The 18,215-nt window shown below is 49.3% G+C and overlaps 4 protein-coding genes across 4 annotated transcripts; 3 read left to right on the forward strand and 1 right to left on the reverse strand.

Moving 5' to 3' along the window:
- Nucleotides 1-5,742: 5,742 nt before the first annotated feature.
- On the forward strand, nt 5,743-8,909 carry F5B22DRAFT_639996 (Rho guanyl nucleotide exchange factor; the record flags this gene model as incomplete). Its single annotated transcript, XM_047977798.1, has 5 exons — nt 5,743-6,249; nt 6,309-6,851; nt 6,902-7,147; nt 7,203-7,386; nt 7,438-8,909. The coding sequence occupies 5 exons, from the start codon at nt 5,743-5,745 to the stop codon at nt 8,907-8,909; spliced, it is 2,952 nt and encodes a 983-aa protein (XP_047825572.1).
- Nucleotides 8,910-9,590: 681 nt separating this feature from the next.
- F5B22DRAFT_528456 (uncharacterized protein) lies at nt 9,591-11,095 on the forward strand. The gene is made up of 2 exons (XM_047972711.1): nt 9,591-10,410; nt 10,566-11,095. The coding sequence occupies exons 1-2, from the start codon at nt 10,272-10,274 to the stop codon at nt 10,913-10,915; spliced, it is 489 nt and encodes a 162-aa protein (XP_047825573.1). The 5' UTR covers nt 9,591-10,271; the 3' UTR covers nt 10,916-11,095.
- A 288-nt stretch (nt 11,096-11,383) lies between these two features.
- On the reverse strand, nt 11,384-11,740 carry F5B22DRAFT_651843 (37S ribosomal protein Mrp10; the record flags this gene model as incomplete). The annotated part of the gene is made up of 2 exons (XM_047979526.1): nt 11,384-11,553; nt 11,629-11,740. The coding sequence occupies 2 exons, from the start codon at nt 11,738-11,740 to the stop codon at nt 11,384-11,386; spliced, it is 282 nt and encodes a 93-aa protein (XP_047825574.1).
- A 2,219-nt stretch (nt 11,741-13,959) lies between these two features.
- On the forward strand, nt 13,960-16,510 carry F5B22DRAFT_528662 (siderophore iron transporter mirB). The gene is made up of 3 exons (XM_047972713.1): nt 13,960-14,574; nt 14,629-14,916; nt 14,988-16,510. The coding sequence occupies exons 1-3, from the start codon at nt 14,330-14,332 to the stop codon at nt 16,246-16,248; spliced, it is 1,794 nt and encodes a 597-aa protein (XP_047825575.1). The 5' UTR covers nt 13,960-14,329; the 3' UTR covers nt 16,249-16,510.
- The last annotated feature ends 1,705 nt before the right edge of the window (nt 16,511-18,215 follow it).

Here is an 18,215-nt window from a genome sequence, read left to right on the forward strand (position 1 = left end):
GTGAGGAAGGCGAGGTAAGCTGAGTACGATTTTGGGTAGGGATGTAAACGATAGTGAGGTTGTCAAGCTAACAAGACCAATCGAACTTGGGTCGGCATTATGCGCTGGCAGATCAGGTCTGTTATCGGGTCTGATAGAAAGATCTGGGGACTAGGTCTAGTCGGCCGGTCGGGACGTGGCGGCGATGGAGATGGAGATGGAGATGGATGCTGGTGGAGAGTTGTAGAAAACAATACATAGGCATCAAGGTGGTGGATGCTCAGCAGGTAGGCGATCTAAGCATGAAATGTATGCGATGAGACTTGAACATCTATTGCTAGGACAAACTGCTGACGTTGTCGCGTTGTCTTCGCCCTTAGATTACTGTTTACCTACACACACACAAACTAAGGCAAGGAGGGTTCTCCAGGAGGTAGCAGCTACAGTTTGGTAGGCAACTGGAAATAGGTACTTACCCACTAGATCTAGCACCTACACTCCCTACCTATGGCTTCAGTCTTTTTGGTGCGGGCCGGAACACACCTGCAGTGGCTAGCACGTCTCTACACGGCCTAAAAGCGCTTGACAACTCCGCTTAGAATTCCCCATAACAACCCCTGTGTGCTGGTTGCCACACTCAGCCCAGCGTCGCAGGCTGCCTAATGCAACAACAGCAGCTGCTCTGCTCAATGGAAAAGGTTCACTTCCAGGTTTGCCACTTATTTTAATAAATCATCCAGCCTTCCGGGGTTCCAGCAAGGTCGGTGAATACCTACCTATGTTTGCTTCTAACATACCGGCGCTGTGGCGCAATTGAAAAGCGTCAATATGCCTGGCCCGTGGCTAGGTACAAGTTGCTACTTTGTATGTGCAACGCTCTCCTGCTCTTTTTATATGTTTCTTCAAGCATCAAAGTATTCTTTCTAACTTGAAGTTTGCCTTGACACATTCTGACATCGGAGAACCAGGCATTGCTTTGTTCCAAAAGCGAGCGCACTTGCACCTGTAATTTAGCACAACCAGAGCGCCACACGTCAAAAGACCCTGACTTGGCACCGTTGACTTTGGTGGAGAGAGATGGTACGGCCAAAATACTTCGGACAATGAAATCCAGACTCAGCAGATGTAGATAGACCCCAGATGGTACATGCCTACGCGGCCCTACTTACATGCTGCACCCAAGTCTCTCAACCTATACCCACACTATGAGAGGTGTATACTCGATGCCTGGTAATGGCTGTACTTAGGTTTCAGGTCCAAGCAAACTATGCGATGTGGAGTTTCAATGCGAAGAGACCGAAGACAGGCTTTTCGTCCTGTATGGAGGTCTAACCGAGAAGGATATGGTGTGGAAGTGCAGGATTAGAGGTGGGCGACGTGGTAATATGTACGTGTATGGGACCCCTACTACGCAATGCCTTCAGCTATAATGATGATCATGTAAAGGAGCTTAGGTAGCCTGGCTTCATCATCGCGTGAACAGGCCGCGTTCGCACATCATCTAGGTAGGTAACCTAGATAGGGAGTAACAAGCGATGGTGCGGGTAACAAGGTCTCGAAGGATGAGAGAGCTATGCATAGAAGAAAGGAAGCATCGAAGAACGTCCCGTGCCGCATTGCTCTCGCACGAGATGACCAACAGGAATCGCAGGATCTTTTGAGAGGGTGGTGTGGTGTCGCTGGGCTTTGATCCCCACGTCCGTGATGGCGGGGCATTCTGACCTTTTTCTTTTGATCTTGGCCTTCTCAAGTGCCGTAGATACTACACATGTACACCACGATGATAAGCCTGCCATGCATGTATATATATATATATAAACTACTAACAGTAACTAGCGACTTGTAAAACTGCCCATGATAATCTCGACAAGCATACCTAGACCCAACAGTATGCTACGCTGGCCATAAACGAATCGTAACCCTGAGGCACTTTATCCACGTGGGAGTCCCCATGCTCGTCTAGGTAGACACTCCACAGGGCCCTCCATGAGGTAGGTGTAAGAGGTAGCGCATCCCATAATAAGAGGCTGCTTAGCTATATTCCGCGAGATACCTACTCGGATAGTAGCTTGGTCACAAGACGACGCTCGTGCTACCCATACAGCTCAAATGTTGGAAGAGGTGTGTGATGCTGAGAGACTGCCTACAACCGCGCGAGAAGGGAGTGAGTGGTCAATGAAGTTGATACGGTTAGGTACCTAGTTCATTTACTTAGTACTATCTACACCGCTAGGCATGTGGGATGAGGACGCCTAGCTGCAGCTTAGTTCTTAAAATATCCTCGCCATTACATCACGTACCGATATCCTTTCGGGATTGGGCAGTCCCCGTCAAGCCTGTAATGCCCGAGCAAGAGAGGAGAACACGACTCAGACGGCGACTACGGGACGGTCCTCGAACCCGCCACCGCCTATTGTGAGGTCTTTCTTCTACAGGCAGAGGCCGCCAGCGTTAGGTTTGACCGTCTCGCGGTAGGTAGCGTATCTCGATACAATGGGGCAAGACAGGACGTCGGCAGCTAACGAGTCGCTAAGGCTAAGTGCTGGTGCATCCGCCCGACGCAAGCACCGGCACTGAACTGGCACATGCTAACCCAGTAGGACCCTCATGGAGGGAGGGAGGTGAGGTGAGGTAGTATCAAGGCAGCAGGGTCTATCTAGCGTCAGAAAGTACTTGCTTACACGTGAAAGCTAACGCCGACATCGACACTTACACTGCCGGAGTTCACAGTGCCATTCCAGGCTATCAAGAACGCCTGAGCTGACCGACCATTACTCACCGGCGGGATTTGTACCGGATTCCGCAGTGTCCGTCCCATCGTGGTTCCTGTTGGTCTCTCAGGAGCTCTGCGTGATGGGGGGGTGGTGAGCACATCTACTTAGCCGCGCGCCGTGGTTGTGGTGGGCAGGAGGGAGACTCTGGTTACTAGGATCATACATACATGCTTAAGTAGGTAGTCGTTAGTACTGGTAGCAACCCTGCCTATACTACGTATGCGTGCAGAGGGCGCAAGGGAATGGATGGGTTGGGCGTTTACACAGCGGGTGCGCAACATCACGATGGTTCACAAACAGGCGAGTTACATCTGGTGTATCAACACGACCCCTCCTTTTGGCATAGCCTGAGCCATCTCAGATTTGAAACCGACTTGGGGAGGTACCAACCTTTACATGACGCCGATCAATGCCCAACGGCCTTAGTCAGCCGAGTCATCGTGTCTTCCTCGCCATGATTCTTTCTGTGCACTGCTTGGTGAGTAAGTTCAGTCATTGTGGCTGTGTTTCCAGATATAATGTAATGTGCTTGCAGGAGAAGAAAAAGAAGAAGAAGAAGAGTTTACAGATATCTACGAGGGACAAAACGATGTAGCACTATCTAGGTGCGTACAGGACCGTGACGGTACTTCAAGCAACCATGAATTATGCCGGCACACGTGCAACCCTTCATGATGCTCCCTTCGGCACGACGTTGCGACTAGTACAATACAAGTACATTTGACGTAGGTACATAATATCTGTGACGTGTTGGGCAAATTTGCCATGGCCGGAAGGCTACCCATGCGAACCTCGTTCGGTAGTAGAGTTGAATATATGGCTTCGGCGTGTTGAACAATTGATCGTGTCGCTTTACCCCTTCCCGCCACCACACATGTCTGAAAGACTTTCATCCTAACCAAGGAATCGACATAATCTCCTAGGAAAAGACACACCACTTTGTCCCTGAAGCAAGTGGTACTCTACTTCGCACCTAGGCAGATAGATTAGTGTATACATGGATGGGTGGATGGATGGATGGGCATACTGTATGCAGTACTACACGGGAAAGGGAGCACCATTTATTTGGCATTTGTACATGTAAGCCCAGTCAAATCGCTCTTCCAGTCACACTGGACATGTTGTACCCAGCAGCAATATCATGCAGTACATGGCAATGTCAGCACCTTCAGCTGAGCCTTTCTGCTGGTAGACTCCCGATTGGGATTACGAGAACGAGGAAGACCGAAGCACTGGATCTTCCGTGATCTTTCAAACTGCGCAGTTTGTTATACCTATGACACGGCCCATATTCTGTGGAGACGCAGAACTACATCCAGCACCTAGTAAAGAATTGGGCTAGTTACATCAAAATCATGAATAAAATCATGAATAGCTACATACTTGGTTACTTAAGTAATCATAATGGGTTAAAAGTCGTGATAGTAGGGACATTGAGCTGGAGTAGCCGTGAAGTCCCATAATGCGAAAAGGAGACTGCCCAGGTGAGACAAGGGGGGGTGAGGGCAAGTCGCAGGTGGCAGAATTGAGAATTGGGAGTTGGGAAGCGGGTAGGGAGGTACTTGCTCGGGTACTTTAAGCTACCTAGAGAGGTCGGCCATTTGACATCTGTACAGCTGGGTTACGTGCTGGGGATACTCGGCAATTGACTTTGGGGGTGCTGTAGGCTTCCTTAGCAGTAGGTACCGTCCCATGTACCCGCGCTACAGCATAGGCTGCACACCCATTCATTCAGTTGCCCACATCCAGTTACCTGCCTGGAAACTCCCAAGGTTAGTGGACTTACTGTCCCGTCTAGCGCACGGAGCCAGCCCCCCGACTGCTGTACGCTCGCCACCACGAGCTTGCCTACCGACCTACCGACCTACCCTGTCTGTTACTACAACCAACTTCATTCATGCTCTCGTTTTCCCCACGCCAACCGTCTCGACTCCTTACCATCAGCTATCCTCCCGCTTCGAGTGGTGATCGTGTGTATCGCCACAATAGCTGAGTACTAGGACGCGAGCCCGAACCAGCCAACACTCGATAGTCCTTGCAACTTCTGTCGTCTTCCACGACGACACTCGCCGTCCACGCCAGCGCAGCATTGCATCAGCATTGGTCATATCGGCCCAGCCTCCGTCTCCGTCTCCGTCCCCGTCCACTTTCTGTACCCTCGTAATCCGCATCGGTCTCGCGGCATGTACCAGTAGGCAATCCACCCACTCGATTTGCCATGTTTCGAGGCTCCTCGCCCGTTTGAAAGCGCTGCGACGGCAATATATCGGACCAGAACAGTCTAACGCACTCACCGTCTCCGACCCCACGAATACTTACATAGTACTGTCCTTGTAGCCGACCGATAGAATCTCCCGATTCGAGTTCCACCACTGCGGGGGCAAAAGAAAAATATCTAGGTGGTTCGGCAAACTCGCACAGCCGATTGCAAGCAAGGAGGATAGACGAAGAAAAGGAGTCCTAAAAAAGAAAATAAGAGAAAAGAAACCCGAAGCGAGGAAAGGCGCTTCCTCAAGAAGACTAACTAGTTACTATTGAGAGAATCATCTACAATCACGACCATACAGCTAACATAGGCCTGCTGATACCCAGGCAGGATTCCAGACATTCCAGTGTTCTGGGTGCCTGCCCCTCGTGACTACAGCGCGGCCGATACCATCCTACACCAACAGCCAGTACAATCGGCGGCACGACAAAGGGAACATTAGCATCCAGACCTCCCTTCAGTCGGAATCATTCGCTGGTCCATCTCGTTTCCCAACCTCGTCTCAAATTCGTAGAACGGTTGTACGTTATTGAGTATCTAGCGAGTTTACGGCCGCCCGTTCCTCCTGTACTTTGTTTGAACCCACTGTGTCGGGACGTTTCACCTTTTGTAGTACTCTACACTCGAATGGGTTGATTTGCCATGGCACACGCACCGGCTCTTTTAAGGACGAATACGGCCCCTGTCTTCCCTGCCAACAACAATTACGGTGGCGTCTCCACTATGAGCAGCTTAAGAGCCAGCCAACTGTCTGGCTCTACGGCGGTCAATTCCGCCTCAACGACATCTCTGGCGTCCATGGGTTCCTCAACCACGATCACAACGCCGGCAAATGCCGTGGTTGCCACGGCCAATATCATTAATCAGAGAGCCGACGCCTCTAGATCTCTATATCAGATTTGCGTGGCACTCAAGCAGCGGTTAGCTACAGTTCCGGATTTCGAAGACTATTTACAAGTCTTGGATCGGGATGCTATGTCGAGCGAATATAATCCCGTGGAATCTCTTTGGGGCCTACTGAGGAGCGGCGACCCGCTGCTCACTATATATAATTCGACCAAACCCGATGTCCCTTTAAACCCAGCCGAACTTCCCTCAGACCCTACGAGACGTGCCAAGGCAGCTACATTCAAGTTCATTAATGCATGTTTGAGACAAATACTAATTCCTGCGGCTGAGTGCTTTATTGTGTCTGATTTGATGAGAGAAGATACGACAGGCTTTGTAAAGGTCCGTTTTTCCCTATCCTTGTTATATCCGTGTACTTATACTTACCCAATTTTGCGTAGGTCATCCAAGTCATCAACCATGTCCTCGACATCGCTCAACAAGGTGGCTACCTCCTTCAAGTTGCCCCCTACCCAGAGGATGGCAGTTTTGAGGGGCCCACCGCCCAAATGACATACCGAGATCATATTATTCGCGAACTTGTTGACACAGAGCGCAAATACGTACAGGATATGGAGAATCTACATGATTTGAAGAAAACCCTACTAGATAAGGCTGTTATTCCTGGTGACGTGGCATACCAAATATTTCTAAACTTGAATGGAATTTTAGACTTTCAGCGACGATTCCTTATCAGAGTTGAGACGACAAACTCAATGCCTCAATCAGCACAGCAATGGGGCTCAATATTCGTGATGAACGAAGAAGGATTCGAGATTTACCAGCAATTCATTGCAAACCAACGGAAGGCGGCACAGGTGGCAAATCAAGTATTTGACAAGATTCAGTTCGCTGAACACCCTGTCGCTTGTGATTTCAATACTCTTGATGGTTTCCTTTTGAAGCCAATGCAGAGACTGGCCAAATATCCCCTATTGCTTAAGGTATGAATAACCTTTCGGACTGCACTGATAACTATACTAATTCGCCATAGGATCTACTCAAGAGAGGTGAGGTTCCGCCGGAAAACCACGACGAGCTCACGAGAGGAATCGAGGCTGCAGAGCGAGTTCTTAAACAGGCGAATGAAGCTGTCAATCGTGCCTTATTGCGTGAGGCGCTAGAGGAGCTCAGAGCCCGAGTTGATGATTGGAACAGCCACCGAGTGGATCATTTCGGCGAATTACTTCTACACGGCTCATACCAGGTGATAACAGGCCGTAGCGAACAAGAGAAAGATGTACGCCCCTTGAGCCGAATTTCCGTCGTTGTGGTCCAAATCGCTGATTTATTAGTATGAAATTTATCTTTTCGAAAACATTCTCCTCTGTTGTAAGGAGGCTCAAGCAAACAAGAGCAAAGACAAGAAAGACAAGAATAAGTCTATTTCCAAGGGTCGTAACAAAAGTAGTAAGCTACAGCTCAAAGGTCGGATTTTCATGTCAAACGTGACAGAAGTCATATCCTTTGCCAAACCAGGTATGTCGCATCTCCCGGAAAAAAGACGTATTATCTGACGTACGCCTACAGGTTCGTACACGATACAAATTTGGTGGAAAGGTGATCCTGGCGTCGAGAACTTCATTATCAAATATAACAACGAAGAAATCATGAAGAAGTGGGCTACTGGTCTCGACGTGCAGCGAAAGATCAATATCCCCCAATCGTCAGCAACAAGCCCCGAGCAGGCCACCCCCGGTTTCACTTGGATGAGAAATGTTGATAATATAGAGAATCCATATGCTGAAAAGGACGACGACGATGACGACGATGACGAACAGCCAATCCCAAGTCAAATGTCATCTCCTAACCCAGGATACAGCTCCAACATGGGAGGTGTAATGGCACATAATGGTTCAAGTAGTAGTCTTCGTGCTAGGTCGGTGACAACCGATAGCACTCAATCACTAGCCAGCCTAGCTAGAGCACCACCGCCCCAATTCCCGCTTCCGCTTGCCCCGAGACAGCTGAGTGTGCAGACGGGTAGTGCACAACCCCCTTTGCCTCGCGGCGGCGAATCGTACTTCTCCCCCACCGTAGACTCACCTGCATCATCCAGAACTAGCACAGCCAGCACTTTGTTAAGTCAAAACGGTCAGTATCCTTTCCCTCGGACTTCTACACCCCAAGGGGGTTGGGAAGATAGAGACACCAATCGATACACCGCTCCAGCTATGCCGCGGGCGCCCTCAAGAGACGGTTCAACGCCTGTTAATGGACGAAACCCGAGGGGACCATCTATGCCAGTCATGGCCTCGCAGCAAACACTCGCCCAGCAGCAACGCAGCCGATCATACAGTACACCTGATATCAACGGGCAAAATACACGAAGAGCTAATACCACTACTCCTGTTCCTGCAGTGCCTGGAATTCCACCTCACCTCCACCCTGCTCATGATTCTAACATCCCACGGTCTCAAACTGGATCTCCTCGACAGGATCCTCCTGTGCGTGCAAACACCCAGAGCCCAGGCGTTCAACGAGAGCGCTTGAACCAACAGAATGGCCAGTATGGCGCGACAATGTCCCAGTTCCCCACCCAGCCTATATATCCCCGACAGGCCACGCCGTCTATGGGACAAGCACCAGGGTCAACAGTGTCACAGCCCCTCAGTCTTGATGGCCGGCAAGTAGTATCGTCAGCCCTTGGCAATGCTGCTGCAGTCAATGCAGCCAGCAATCAGGATTTACCGATCCCGACACAGTTAAGAGTAAGAGTGAATTGTGATACGGGGACTTACGTAACGCTCGTTGTTCCTTTCAGCATCACTTATCAATCCCTCAGCGACCGTATTGACGGCAAACTCGCACGATTTACAACCAGCTCGATTAGTAAGGGTAATCTGAGGTTGAAATATCGTGACGAAGATGGCGACTTGGTCACTATCGAGAGTGACGATGACATCCAGATAGCGTTCCTCGAGTGGCGGGAGGGTGCAAGCAATATGTATACCAACGGTGTCGGAGAAATAGAGCTTTTCTGCGTTGGAGACATGAACTAAGCCTCAGGATAACCACCAAAGTCCATAGTCTTCCGACTTCCACCGGCTATATTTGACGAGTTATACCCACATTCGAACACCGACCGCGTACCTGTTTTAATACGACTACTGATACCAGAAGACCATTCCCATTACTAGCATTAGATGAGGCATGGATACCCCTCCCTTTTCTCCGTCTCATTCTCGTTCATTTATTCAAGTTTACGTTTCTGCGTACCGATTTCTCATGACACTCATTCAGCCCTCGTTCGCGATTCTCTGGACATATTACAACCACAAAACGTTGGACTAAAGCCATCTGTATCGTTTGGTTGTTTGTTTGTTCAGCATCTATCCTAAGTCTTTAAGTTTCGACCATCTCGGTACAGCGCTGACGGGTATCGGCTGTCCTTTTGGTAAATTCATGTTGCGATGCGCTTGTTGCGAAATAGAATATTCTGTCTACCGGTTGTGGCCGTTAGCGCCGCAACAACTGGGCATAAGATCATCGTATCACCTCGCCGAAACTGGGGCATCATTCTCAAGAGCATAAATCGGAGTTACCGGTGAGGCAGGCGGCATTGAAATGTTTGTTCTCTTCTCCTGTTTGGACAGCCTTTCCGGTGTGGCGCTAGTTATAGGATGACCGGGTTTGTTTTCATGCATCTGTCAATGCAAAAGCAGCATACGACATTTTTACTCCGAGTACTCGGATATGTGGAAGATGTGAGGAAGTTCACCTAGCGGAGGCGAGAGCGCCATGCTGTGTTTGACCGTTCCGTGGCCTGCTGCCAGCCTGACAGATTATATATATATGTAGAGGCAGCCAATAATCTACCTCCAATCCCAATTCTCATGCATTGCCTTTGCGTGCTGCTCTGCACAACAGATCTAATTCTAGATAGATAACGAAAGAATATTTTCTCATGTAAACAGCACACATCATATACTTCCTTTGTCTATACACGTACACGCATTACTCACTTAGTGGCGCTGGATATTCATTTCGCGAAATTGGAAGAGATGAAAGGCCACTTGCTACAGACTAGAGAGAGGTACCCCAATTACATTGGCGCAGCTCTTTTCACATTTATTGACCTTTGCTTGATTCACCACGGGTGCGAACCCTCCGGTTATTACCTGTTGCAGCAAATATCCGCCCGCGTTTTCACGAAGGAGTGGGGAGGGAAATGGCGTTCACCACCGTCCTTCCTGGTCACGTTGTGTTGTTGAGGCTGTTTTGTCTAGATTTAATAATATCGCTGGGTTATTTTAGCTGAGATGGATTCGAGCATTGATCTGCATTCGTGGCTCAAATGTATTGCTCCTGTGGTGCTTGTTTTGATTGTAAGAGATACAATCCACTAGCTAGGTAACTTTGCCATGCCGTCCTGGATCACCAAGTTTATCGCCATTGCGGCTGCGGTTGCGCCCTGCGCTGTTGTCCTCGCGAAGCCGGAGCAGATCCGTGGTGTATCGTCGCCTATCTTTCACTATTATCTGCAGGCTTATCGGCAAGATCGTGAGTCTTTGCTTCTCTTCTTGTCCCCCCCTCTCACCTTCTCGCTGCTTTCGACCTTGGGAGTACTCCAAACTGTCTCACGTCCCATGTAGACGATCGCGCATTCATTCATAGCATATGACACACTGACACGCATGTTGTATTTCTCTGAGCAGCGAAAATCCCAGTCATGGGCCCGGAGGCGAGCAGCGAGTACTTCAACATCGCGAGCGGAGCGATCCAGAGCGCCAACAGCAGCGCGTATCTGACGGTCGGCCAGGACAGCACCTCGTACAAGACGCTGACGCTGAGCGCGGGGACGGCGGCGGCGGCGCTTGGCTGGGCCCTCGAGGGAGACACTATCATCACGGGCACGAGCAGCGCTTGGGGCCGCCAGCTAAACTTCCTCGTGTGCAAGATTGGGAGCGGTGATTACTGGCAGGTGTATCTACAGACCGGTAGCGAGGTCCCGTCTGGCAAGACGTGCAGTAACTACCAGAGCCTGCACTTGCCTTGTCTTTGCTAGGGGGGTTATTAGGTGTTGGGCAGGAAGTGAGCTGCACGTGAGAGGGCTTGGTGACCAATATGTATATATGGGTTGGGTATTTTGATATATTTACATTCAGAGTCTTATTCTTGATGTACATTTTTAGCCCCGGGAGCATTTTAGCCCCGTTGTTTGAGCGTATGGATACCTCTAAACTGGGCTACCTGATTTTGAGAATCTGTTATGACTGCACGTAGCACGCCCTGGGCAAGTTGTTGTTTCATCTCCTCTCTTCTTCGTGTCTTCGTATTGTATCGTACAATGTATAAGGCGTAAGCTACACGAGGTAGTCGTTTTCTAGATGATGATAGGCGAAGATCTAATCGCCTAAACAGTATAATGGTTGGAAACCCGCCAGGTCTGCCTTCGAGTGGGGGTAGGTCGAGGCGTAGTCGAGGTGTTGGCCAGATTATGGATGTCCAATCAATAGCTGCTAAATCATCCCGATCACCTCTTCTTCCTCGCCGTGTATGTGAGTCTGTCCTTAAATCGAGAGAGATGGTAGTTGACTTCGCTCTTGCGCGGCGGGGCAGGACGTGGTCCGTCCATGCATGCTCGCAGGGCTTGCTCGACCTGGGCGCATCCGGCTGTGCTATAGCCTGCAGAAGCCCAGCATGCTATACGAAGGGACGGAGGCGTTAGTCATTGCCGAATCAGTGAAGCTATTCGTCAGCATCGTGGTAAAGTCTTACAGAGAACAGTGGTCATGATGGACATGCAAGCTCGCGCTGGCTTGGCGTTGGGATCCCGCACACGCAAAGCCTTCAGCGGTGGCAGGCGAATGGGCTTCTGAGCCAAAGACATCTTGAGACGAGATTAGTCGATCACTGGGCTGGCGTAGCTGATGATCGATCTCGCGATGGAATGATGGATTATCGATCGACGATAAATGTAGCGTTCCTCTCAAAATGCTATGCGAACATCCTAGCGCTAGAAGTTTGAGGTCACGTGATGATCCCAAAAGCCACCAGGGTCGAATGTCTGAAGTGATCGCCAGCTGGCGATCACTTGCCTCCAAACAAAGCATGGCTGCGTAATCTGATCGCGCGACAAAAACATTTGACCTCACATTCACGCGGATTGATGGCTCTAAACTGACGGCCTACTGTACCCATGACGGAAACCTGATCTCTGCTCTGATACATCATCCCTCCCTAACTAGTTACTTGTAACTGAAGTTCAAGTGTCACCACTAGTACCGACCGTAGTAATGGATGCCTAGGTAGGAACCACATGGATATAGGTGCGACGTAACCTAGGTATTTCCACCGTTCTACCGCACGAGCATTCCTAGTGGCTGATCAAGACTTAGGTAACAAGAACTACTAATGCATCTCATTAAAGCCTTGTGACCTCAGCCTTCGGGGGCATACCATGTATCTAACTTCGTGATTATGCGCTGGTTGGGCTGATCACGGACGGGCCAGCGGGACGCACGTCATGAACCATCAACATTGGCGTTCGGGTGCGTCAGTCGTGACACTCCATCGTGCTGGTTACCGAGATCGGCAGAGGCGAGGTCGCCTAGACCTCATACGATCTTAAAATACTACACTCATTCTTGAGTGCTTCTGGATAGGTTTCTGCCAAGGTGTCATGTGCTATCCCCTTCAGCGCTGTGTTATTATATCTTGGACTTCGAGCCAGTACGTCTTGTGGCATATTACAGGATACGCGGTAAGAATGAAGGGGCCTCCGCAATGCAGCTACATGCTTAGTGGCCTCAATACTAGCTAAAAGATACTACCAACGCGCTACTGTACGTCTTTCTGATCCTTCAACACCCTCAGCTCTACGGATAAGTTCAGCTGTGGGACACAAGGCCGGGGCTACATGCCAATTGCCTAATGTTAGACCTCTGGTCTCGTGCGTGTGAGAAGTTTATGGGTCTATTCCATCAGCTGATCGTGGTGGCCATTTTCAGTGTAATAGCAGGCAGACCAACAGTTCGCAGCTGAAGTCATGGAATTTCGTTTCTATCCCGCATAAACCGCAGGTACAATACTAAACAATACATACTAGAAAGCGGCATGGGGAAGATATGACAGGGGGAAAGGCGAGTTTTATTTACTCTCATATTTCTTTCGTCTTTCCCATTATAGATCTGTTGGTGAGATACGATAAGCTTCAAAAACAGGCTTTGCCCACCACTCGCTCAAATCCTATAGAAAGATGCTATGTGTAACTTAGGGATACCAAGGCTCTTTGCGTTATTTAACCCGTCACCGTGAAGCTATAGTGCTAACGCTACCGGCAGTCTGGTTCGGTCTAGCCAGAATTTTTTTTCTTTCGTTTTGTTCTCAGTCTTATTGCTAATTGCTCACCAGATTGTATTCCCATGAGATCCGTCTTCGGAGCCTTTTGCTGATTTGGGACATGGAAACCCCTAACTATTGGATCACTCGGTATAGAGAGAGTGGAGGCAATGCACACCAAGCGCAAGTGATGACTTGCTGTTGCAATAATCGGTCCACTATGACTATAGTATTCCATTCACGCCATGCCGGGTTGGCACACCACCAAGTTTTTCGGGTCAAACGCGCGTTCTCGGCATGCAGACGACATGGTTATCTTATCAATCTGATCGATCCGATCAATCTGATAAAATTTTCCTTCAAGGGTCCATACCACTACGCGGCGCTAGTAAGCTAGCACTTGGTCTACTTTTGTACGGACCACGGTCACCCCTGTAATGGGGCAGACAGCTGAAGCCGAAGATTCTTCTGCGCACGGGTTTCTCTTGTGCTACGTTACTGTCTTACCATGTGTGAGACCACTGTATACTCAAGGACCAGAATGTTGAGATGAGACAATGTCTTGCTTATTCTCGTTCAAAAAAACTCCCCAAGGCAATACTAGACGGGAACGCCGTTCTGATCGACTGAGGAAAACTCCCTCATTTCTCTCAAGAAATCCTTTGACCGGTGTCGTCCGAGTTAGGGAATAGTGACCGCGTCTAGCTTTTGGCGTGGTGATGTATTGTGTGGACTGTTTGCTTCTGCAATTGGTTACCTACGAGTACCTGTGCTTGTCCCGCTGTCGGCACGCATACTAGTGAGTACTTTTTTCCTACCTCGAGAAAATGCTCAGTCCAGCACCTCCGCTTGGTGCTTGGCAAGACCCGGTCTTAGGAGCAGTCGCAGGTTAGTGTAGGTACGACGAACGGTCTGGCTCGATCGCGCCACGCCACTCGCTCCCCGGCCCTTTCAACGCGCATGCAGTATCACCCATCTTCCGTCCCTGTCCGTAGGTAGATTCCGAGCATGGTAGGACTGCTTGTATTTAAGAATACCCTGCAGCCCAACACCCCTCCCGCTGCCTCACCGATCTCTATCTCTCAAAAACTCTGGATATACAGTCAACCTCTTCTTGGTTGTTTATCCTGACTCCAAAATGAGGAACCCTTTCAAAACCTTTATCCAGGAGCGGCCTACGGTAGAGGAGGTGGCTCCGCGGTCAGACGACAAGGAAGCTATTGGAGCTGATAGCAAAGATGCTACTCTAGCCACCGAACGACCCCCCAGCAGCCAGGGGGGAGATGATGATTCTATCAATAAAGATGCTCAGGCAGGTGTCCAGAAGATGGAAGCCATCACCAAAACCTGGACGAAGCGCGACCTTTATCTCGCCTATACATTGTAAGCCCACCACTTACCCCATGCTCGCCATGGTGGAAGCTGACGACATTCCAGGATTTGGTTCATTTACTTTATCGATGCTATACAACAAGGAATGGGGTTCTTGTTGACCCCCTATGTCACCAGTTCTTTCCAAGAACACTCTTTGACGGCTACAGTAGGCGTCGCAGCCAACATTATTGGAGGCATTTCAAAGCTTCCATTAGCCAAGATATTAGATGTATGGGGTCGTCCTCAAGGGTACCTCTTGACAATGTCCTCTATGACCCTTGGGCTTGTTCTCATGGCAGCTTGCAACAACGTCAACACATATGCCGCAGCACAAATTTTCTACTGGGTCGGGTATGGATACTTACCAACTCGTTTTTTTACTATAATAATATCATCAATGACTAACAAGTATGATATGATAGATATAACGGAATCTCTTATACTTCGAGTGTTTTCATTGCCGACACTTCTGCGTTGAAGAACAGAGGATTCGTGCTCGCCTATGTTAGCTCGCCGTACATAATTACGGTGTGGGTCACTGGCCCTCTTGCCCAGAGTGTCCTCAATGGTATCGGCTGGAGATGGGCCTTCGGTATCTTCGCCATCATTACGCCAATCATCTGCTTACCTCTCTACTTCTTGTTCGCATATAACCAGCGCAAAGCGGTGCAGCAAGGAATCCTCGTCCGACCCAAGAGTGGCCGTACTGTGATGCAGTCGATTGTCCACTACTTCTGGGAGTTCGATATCATCTGCCTCATCTTGGTATCTGGCGGCTTCACCCTTTTCCTCCTTCCCTTCAGCATCGCTACGAGCCAACGGTACGGCTGGAGAGATCCCCTCACCATCTCCTTCCTCGTTGTCGGCTTTGTTCTTCTCGGCCTCGCCGTTGTTTGGGAGAAGTACTGGGCCCCCGTCAAATTCCTGCCATGGCGACTTCTTAAGGATCGCACTGTCCTCGGTGCCTGTGTTCTCGCTGCCGTGCTGTTTATTGAGTACTACATCTGGACAGCATACTTCACGTCGTTCCTCCAGGTCGTTCTTAGACTCAAAGTGTGGCAGACAGGTTACATCGGCAACATCTACAGTATTGGATCTACCTTCTTCAGTCTCATTGTGGGTGTCGCCATCCGAAAAACCGGCCGCTTCAAGTGGGTTGCCTTATACTTTGGTGTGCCCGTTACCATCCTTGCTATCGGCCTTTTGATTCACTTCCGTCATGAAGGAACCCCACTTGGCTGGATCATTTTCGTCGAGATCATCTACGCCTTCGCTGGTGGTGCCTGTGTCATCGCCGAGCAAGTTGCTGTCATGGCTGCAGCATCTCACCAAGAAGTCGCTGTCGTCCTGGCCATCGAGGGTCTATTCTCCAGCGTTGGTGGTGGTATCGGTGGCACCGTTGCCGGCGCTATCTGGACCGGCATCTTTCCCCGCAAGCTTTTGGAATACTTGCCCGCGGAGACTAAGGACCAGTTTGCCACCATTTATGGTGACTTGGCTGCTCAGATCTCGTACCCTGTCGGCTCAGCAACCCACACAGCTATCGTCCGAGCTTACGATGACGCTCTCAAAAACATGTTCATTGCCGCCACCACCATCACCGTCATTGGTCTCGCTGGTGTCATCGCCTGGCGCGATATTAGACTCAAGGACTTCAAGCAAGTCAAGGGTAATGTCTGGTAAACGTTTCACCTGTGGTGTGGGTTTCCAGTCCCCAATACTATCACTACGTAACGAAACTCGAGGGAAACGCCCAAATTTGACAGCTTTCGAGATGCTAGTTAAGCGGCCGGTATACGGTAAGCGAGAAGCTACAAGTACAAAAGAAAGGTGCGATCGTTTTGGGCAGGTACTAAACTATATAAAGTTAAATGTGTAATAATTAAATCAGAAGATCAAGATAACTACTCAATCTTGTAAATCTACAATTTGTTCCAAACTGTAAGTCAGCTGTACTTGTCAACGAAACACCGGCGTTGGAATTTCGCCTGTGAGTTATTGCTCTTCTGACAATGCAGTTATTTTGTCTTGGGTTTCTTTGATTTTGAATTATGCTTCGTTTCACCTCCTCGCCTTTCGTTGTCTATACTTCTCAGTCGCCGGTTCCGGATTTGTGTATCTGCATTTGATACAAAACTCAGGAATTCGGTAGCCCTCGCACTTCTTCAAACCCGATACTCGCAGCCGTGTAAAGTATAGATTCGCATGGATGTGTAACTCGACATAATTATTGCTCAAACTTTTGGCAGGGAGATTATCAACAGACACCAAGGCAAGGCATCTAGATCCGAGCGCTTGCGTAAACTTACGTTGTTAGGAGCGCAAATCTCCTGTAACCCACTGTTAGTGACGTGTATGAACTTGATGTGTAATGTCCAAGAAACTGCGCTTTTCGCCGATCAACTCGTCTGACGCAGTATATGTGCCTCTTTGGTATCATGGATACACGCTAAGGTAAACTCGAATTAGAATCCACAGAGGCCTTGTGAGTTGGACAGTGTGTTGCCTTTGTGACTTCTAGCTATGGCGATGTATCTATTAGAGACTTCTATGTATCCTGGCAGGATAGCCGGGCCTGCGTAAAAAGAGCATTTTGAATGTCCCAATGGATGGGGTTATTAAGTCATTATGGAGAGATCAGTTTCCTGGTTACCTGGGATCAGCCACCTACGATGTCTTTGATCCACGAGGCTTGATATGTTGATCATGTCATCATCTTTTCTTGCCCCCGAGGGTCACTGCTTGTACAGGGCATTGTAGACCCCTGAAAAGGTGCAACAATCGCGAGATCGGGGGGTTGCCATAAAGCTAAGTCGAACGGATCACGAGACCAAACAACGTAAAACGATATGGTAACAGAACTTGGCAAGGGTTCCGGTGGAGCGAGTTTCAATATATTGCGTGTCATACGATCTACAGTAGCGTACCTACTAAGTAGGCGTGTTGGTTATCCCTACATGTGGACTCTACCGCCTTTCTGGGTAGGCCCACCAACTGACCTCGAAAAGGTTACACCACGTTTGATTAAACTCCTCTCTGCATATTCATGCTTGCTTGTGGTGAAGCAAAGCAACACCATTCTCGCGGTAATGTCCATGTGGTGAGGACACAGCTGAAGCTAAAGGAGATGAGCCATTTTCCGCCGAAACTTGTGAGAAATTCCAAATCAGCAGCTGGGCCCTCATGCTACATGTGAAAGTTAGCCACGGGCTATTGTTTGCTCGGTTCCGCTGTGGATAGCTATTAAATGAGACCTGGGAAACTTGTGGCGGCATAAATTCGAGGAGCCTTGGGAGCTACTGAAGGGATGTCGCGTGCCCATGGAAGCGGACCCATTATGAGGCTATTATTAGTCGCGAGGTTTTCATCTTCATTTAATCAAGGCACGGTACAATTTCCTATTGACCTGTCCTCACGCTTCGCATACTATATCAAAAAAAAAATCTATATAGAAGCTGATTAGAGTTGAAGAAGGGAAAACGCGTGCCGGCAAGAAACACTACCTAATAATACCTTATAAAGCGGCATCAACTTTCAGGCCAATAGGAGGCTATAATGGTACCCTAGCCACAGGACATGTTGACTGACAAGCCACAATACCAACGCCACACTTGGTACCAGACGGGCAATGACAGCTCCAACGGTCGATG

The sequence above is a fragment of the Xylaria bambusicola genome (genome assembly GCF_022495145.1).
Source record: "Xylaria bambusicola strain CBS 139988 unplaced genomic scaffold F5B22scaffold_75, whole genome shotgun sequence".
NCBI lineage: Eukaryota > Fungi > Ascomycota > Sordariomycetes > Xylariales > Xylariaceae > Xylaria > Xylaria bambusicola.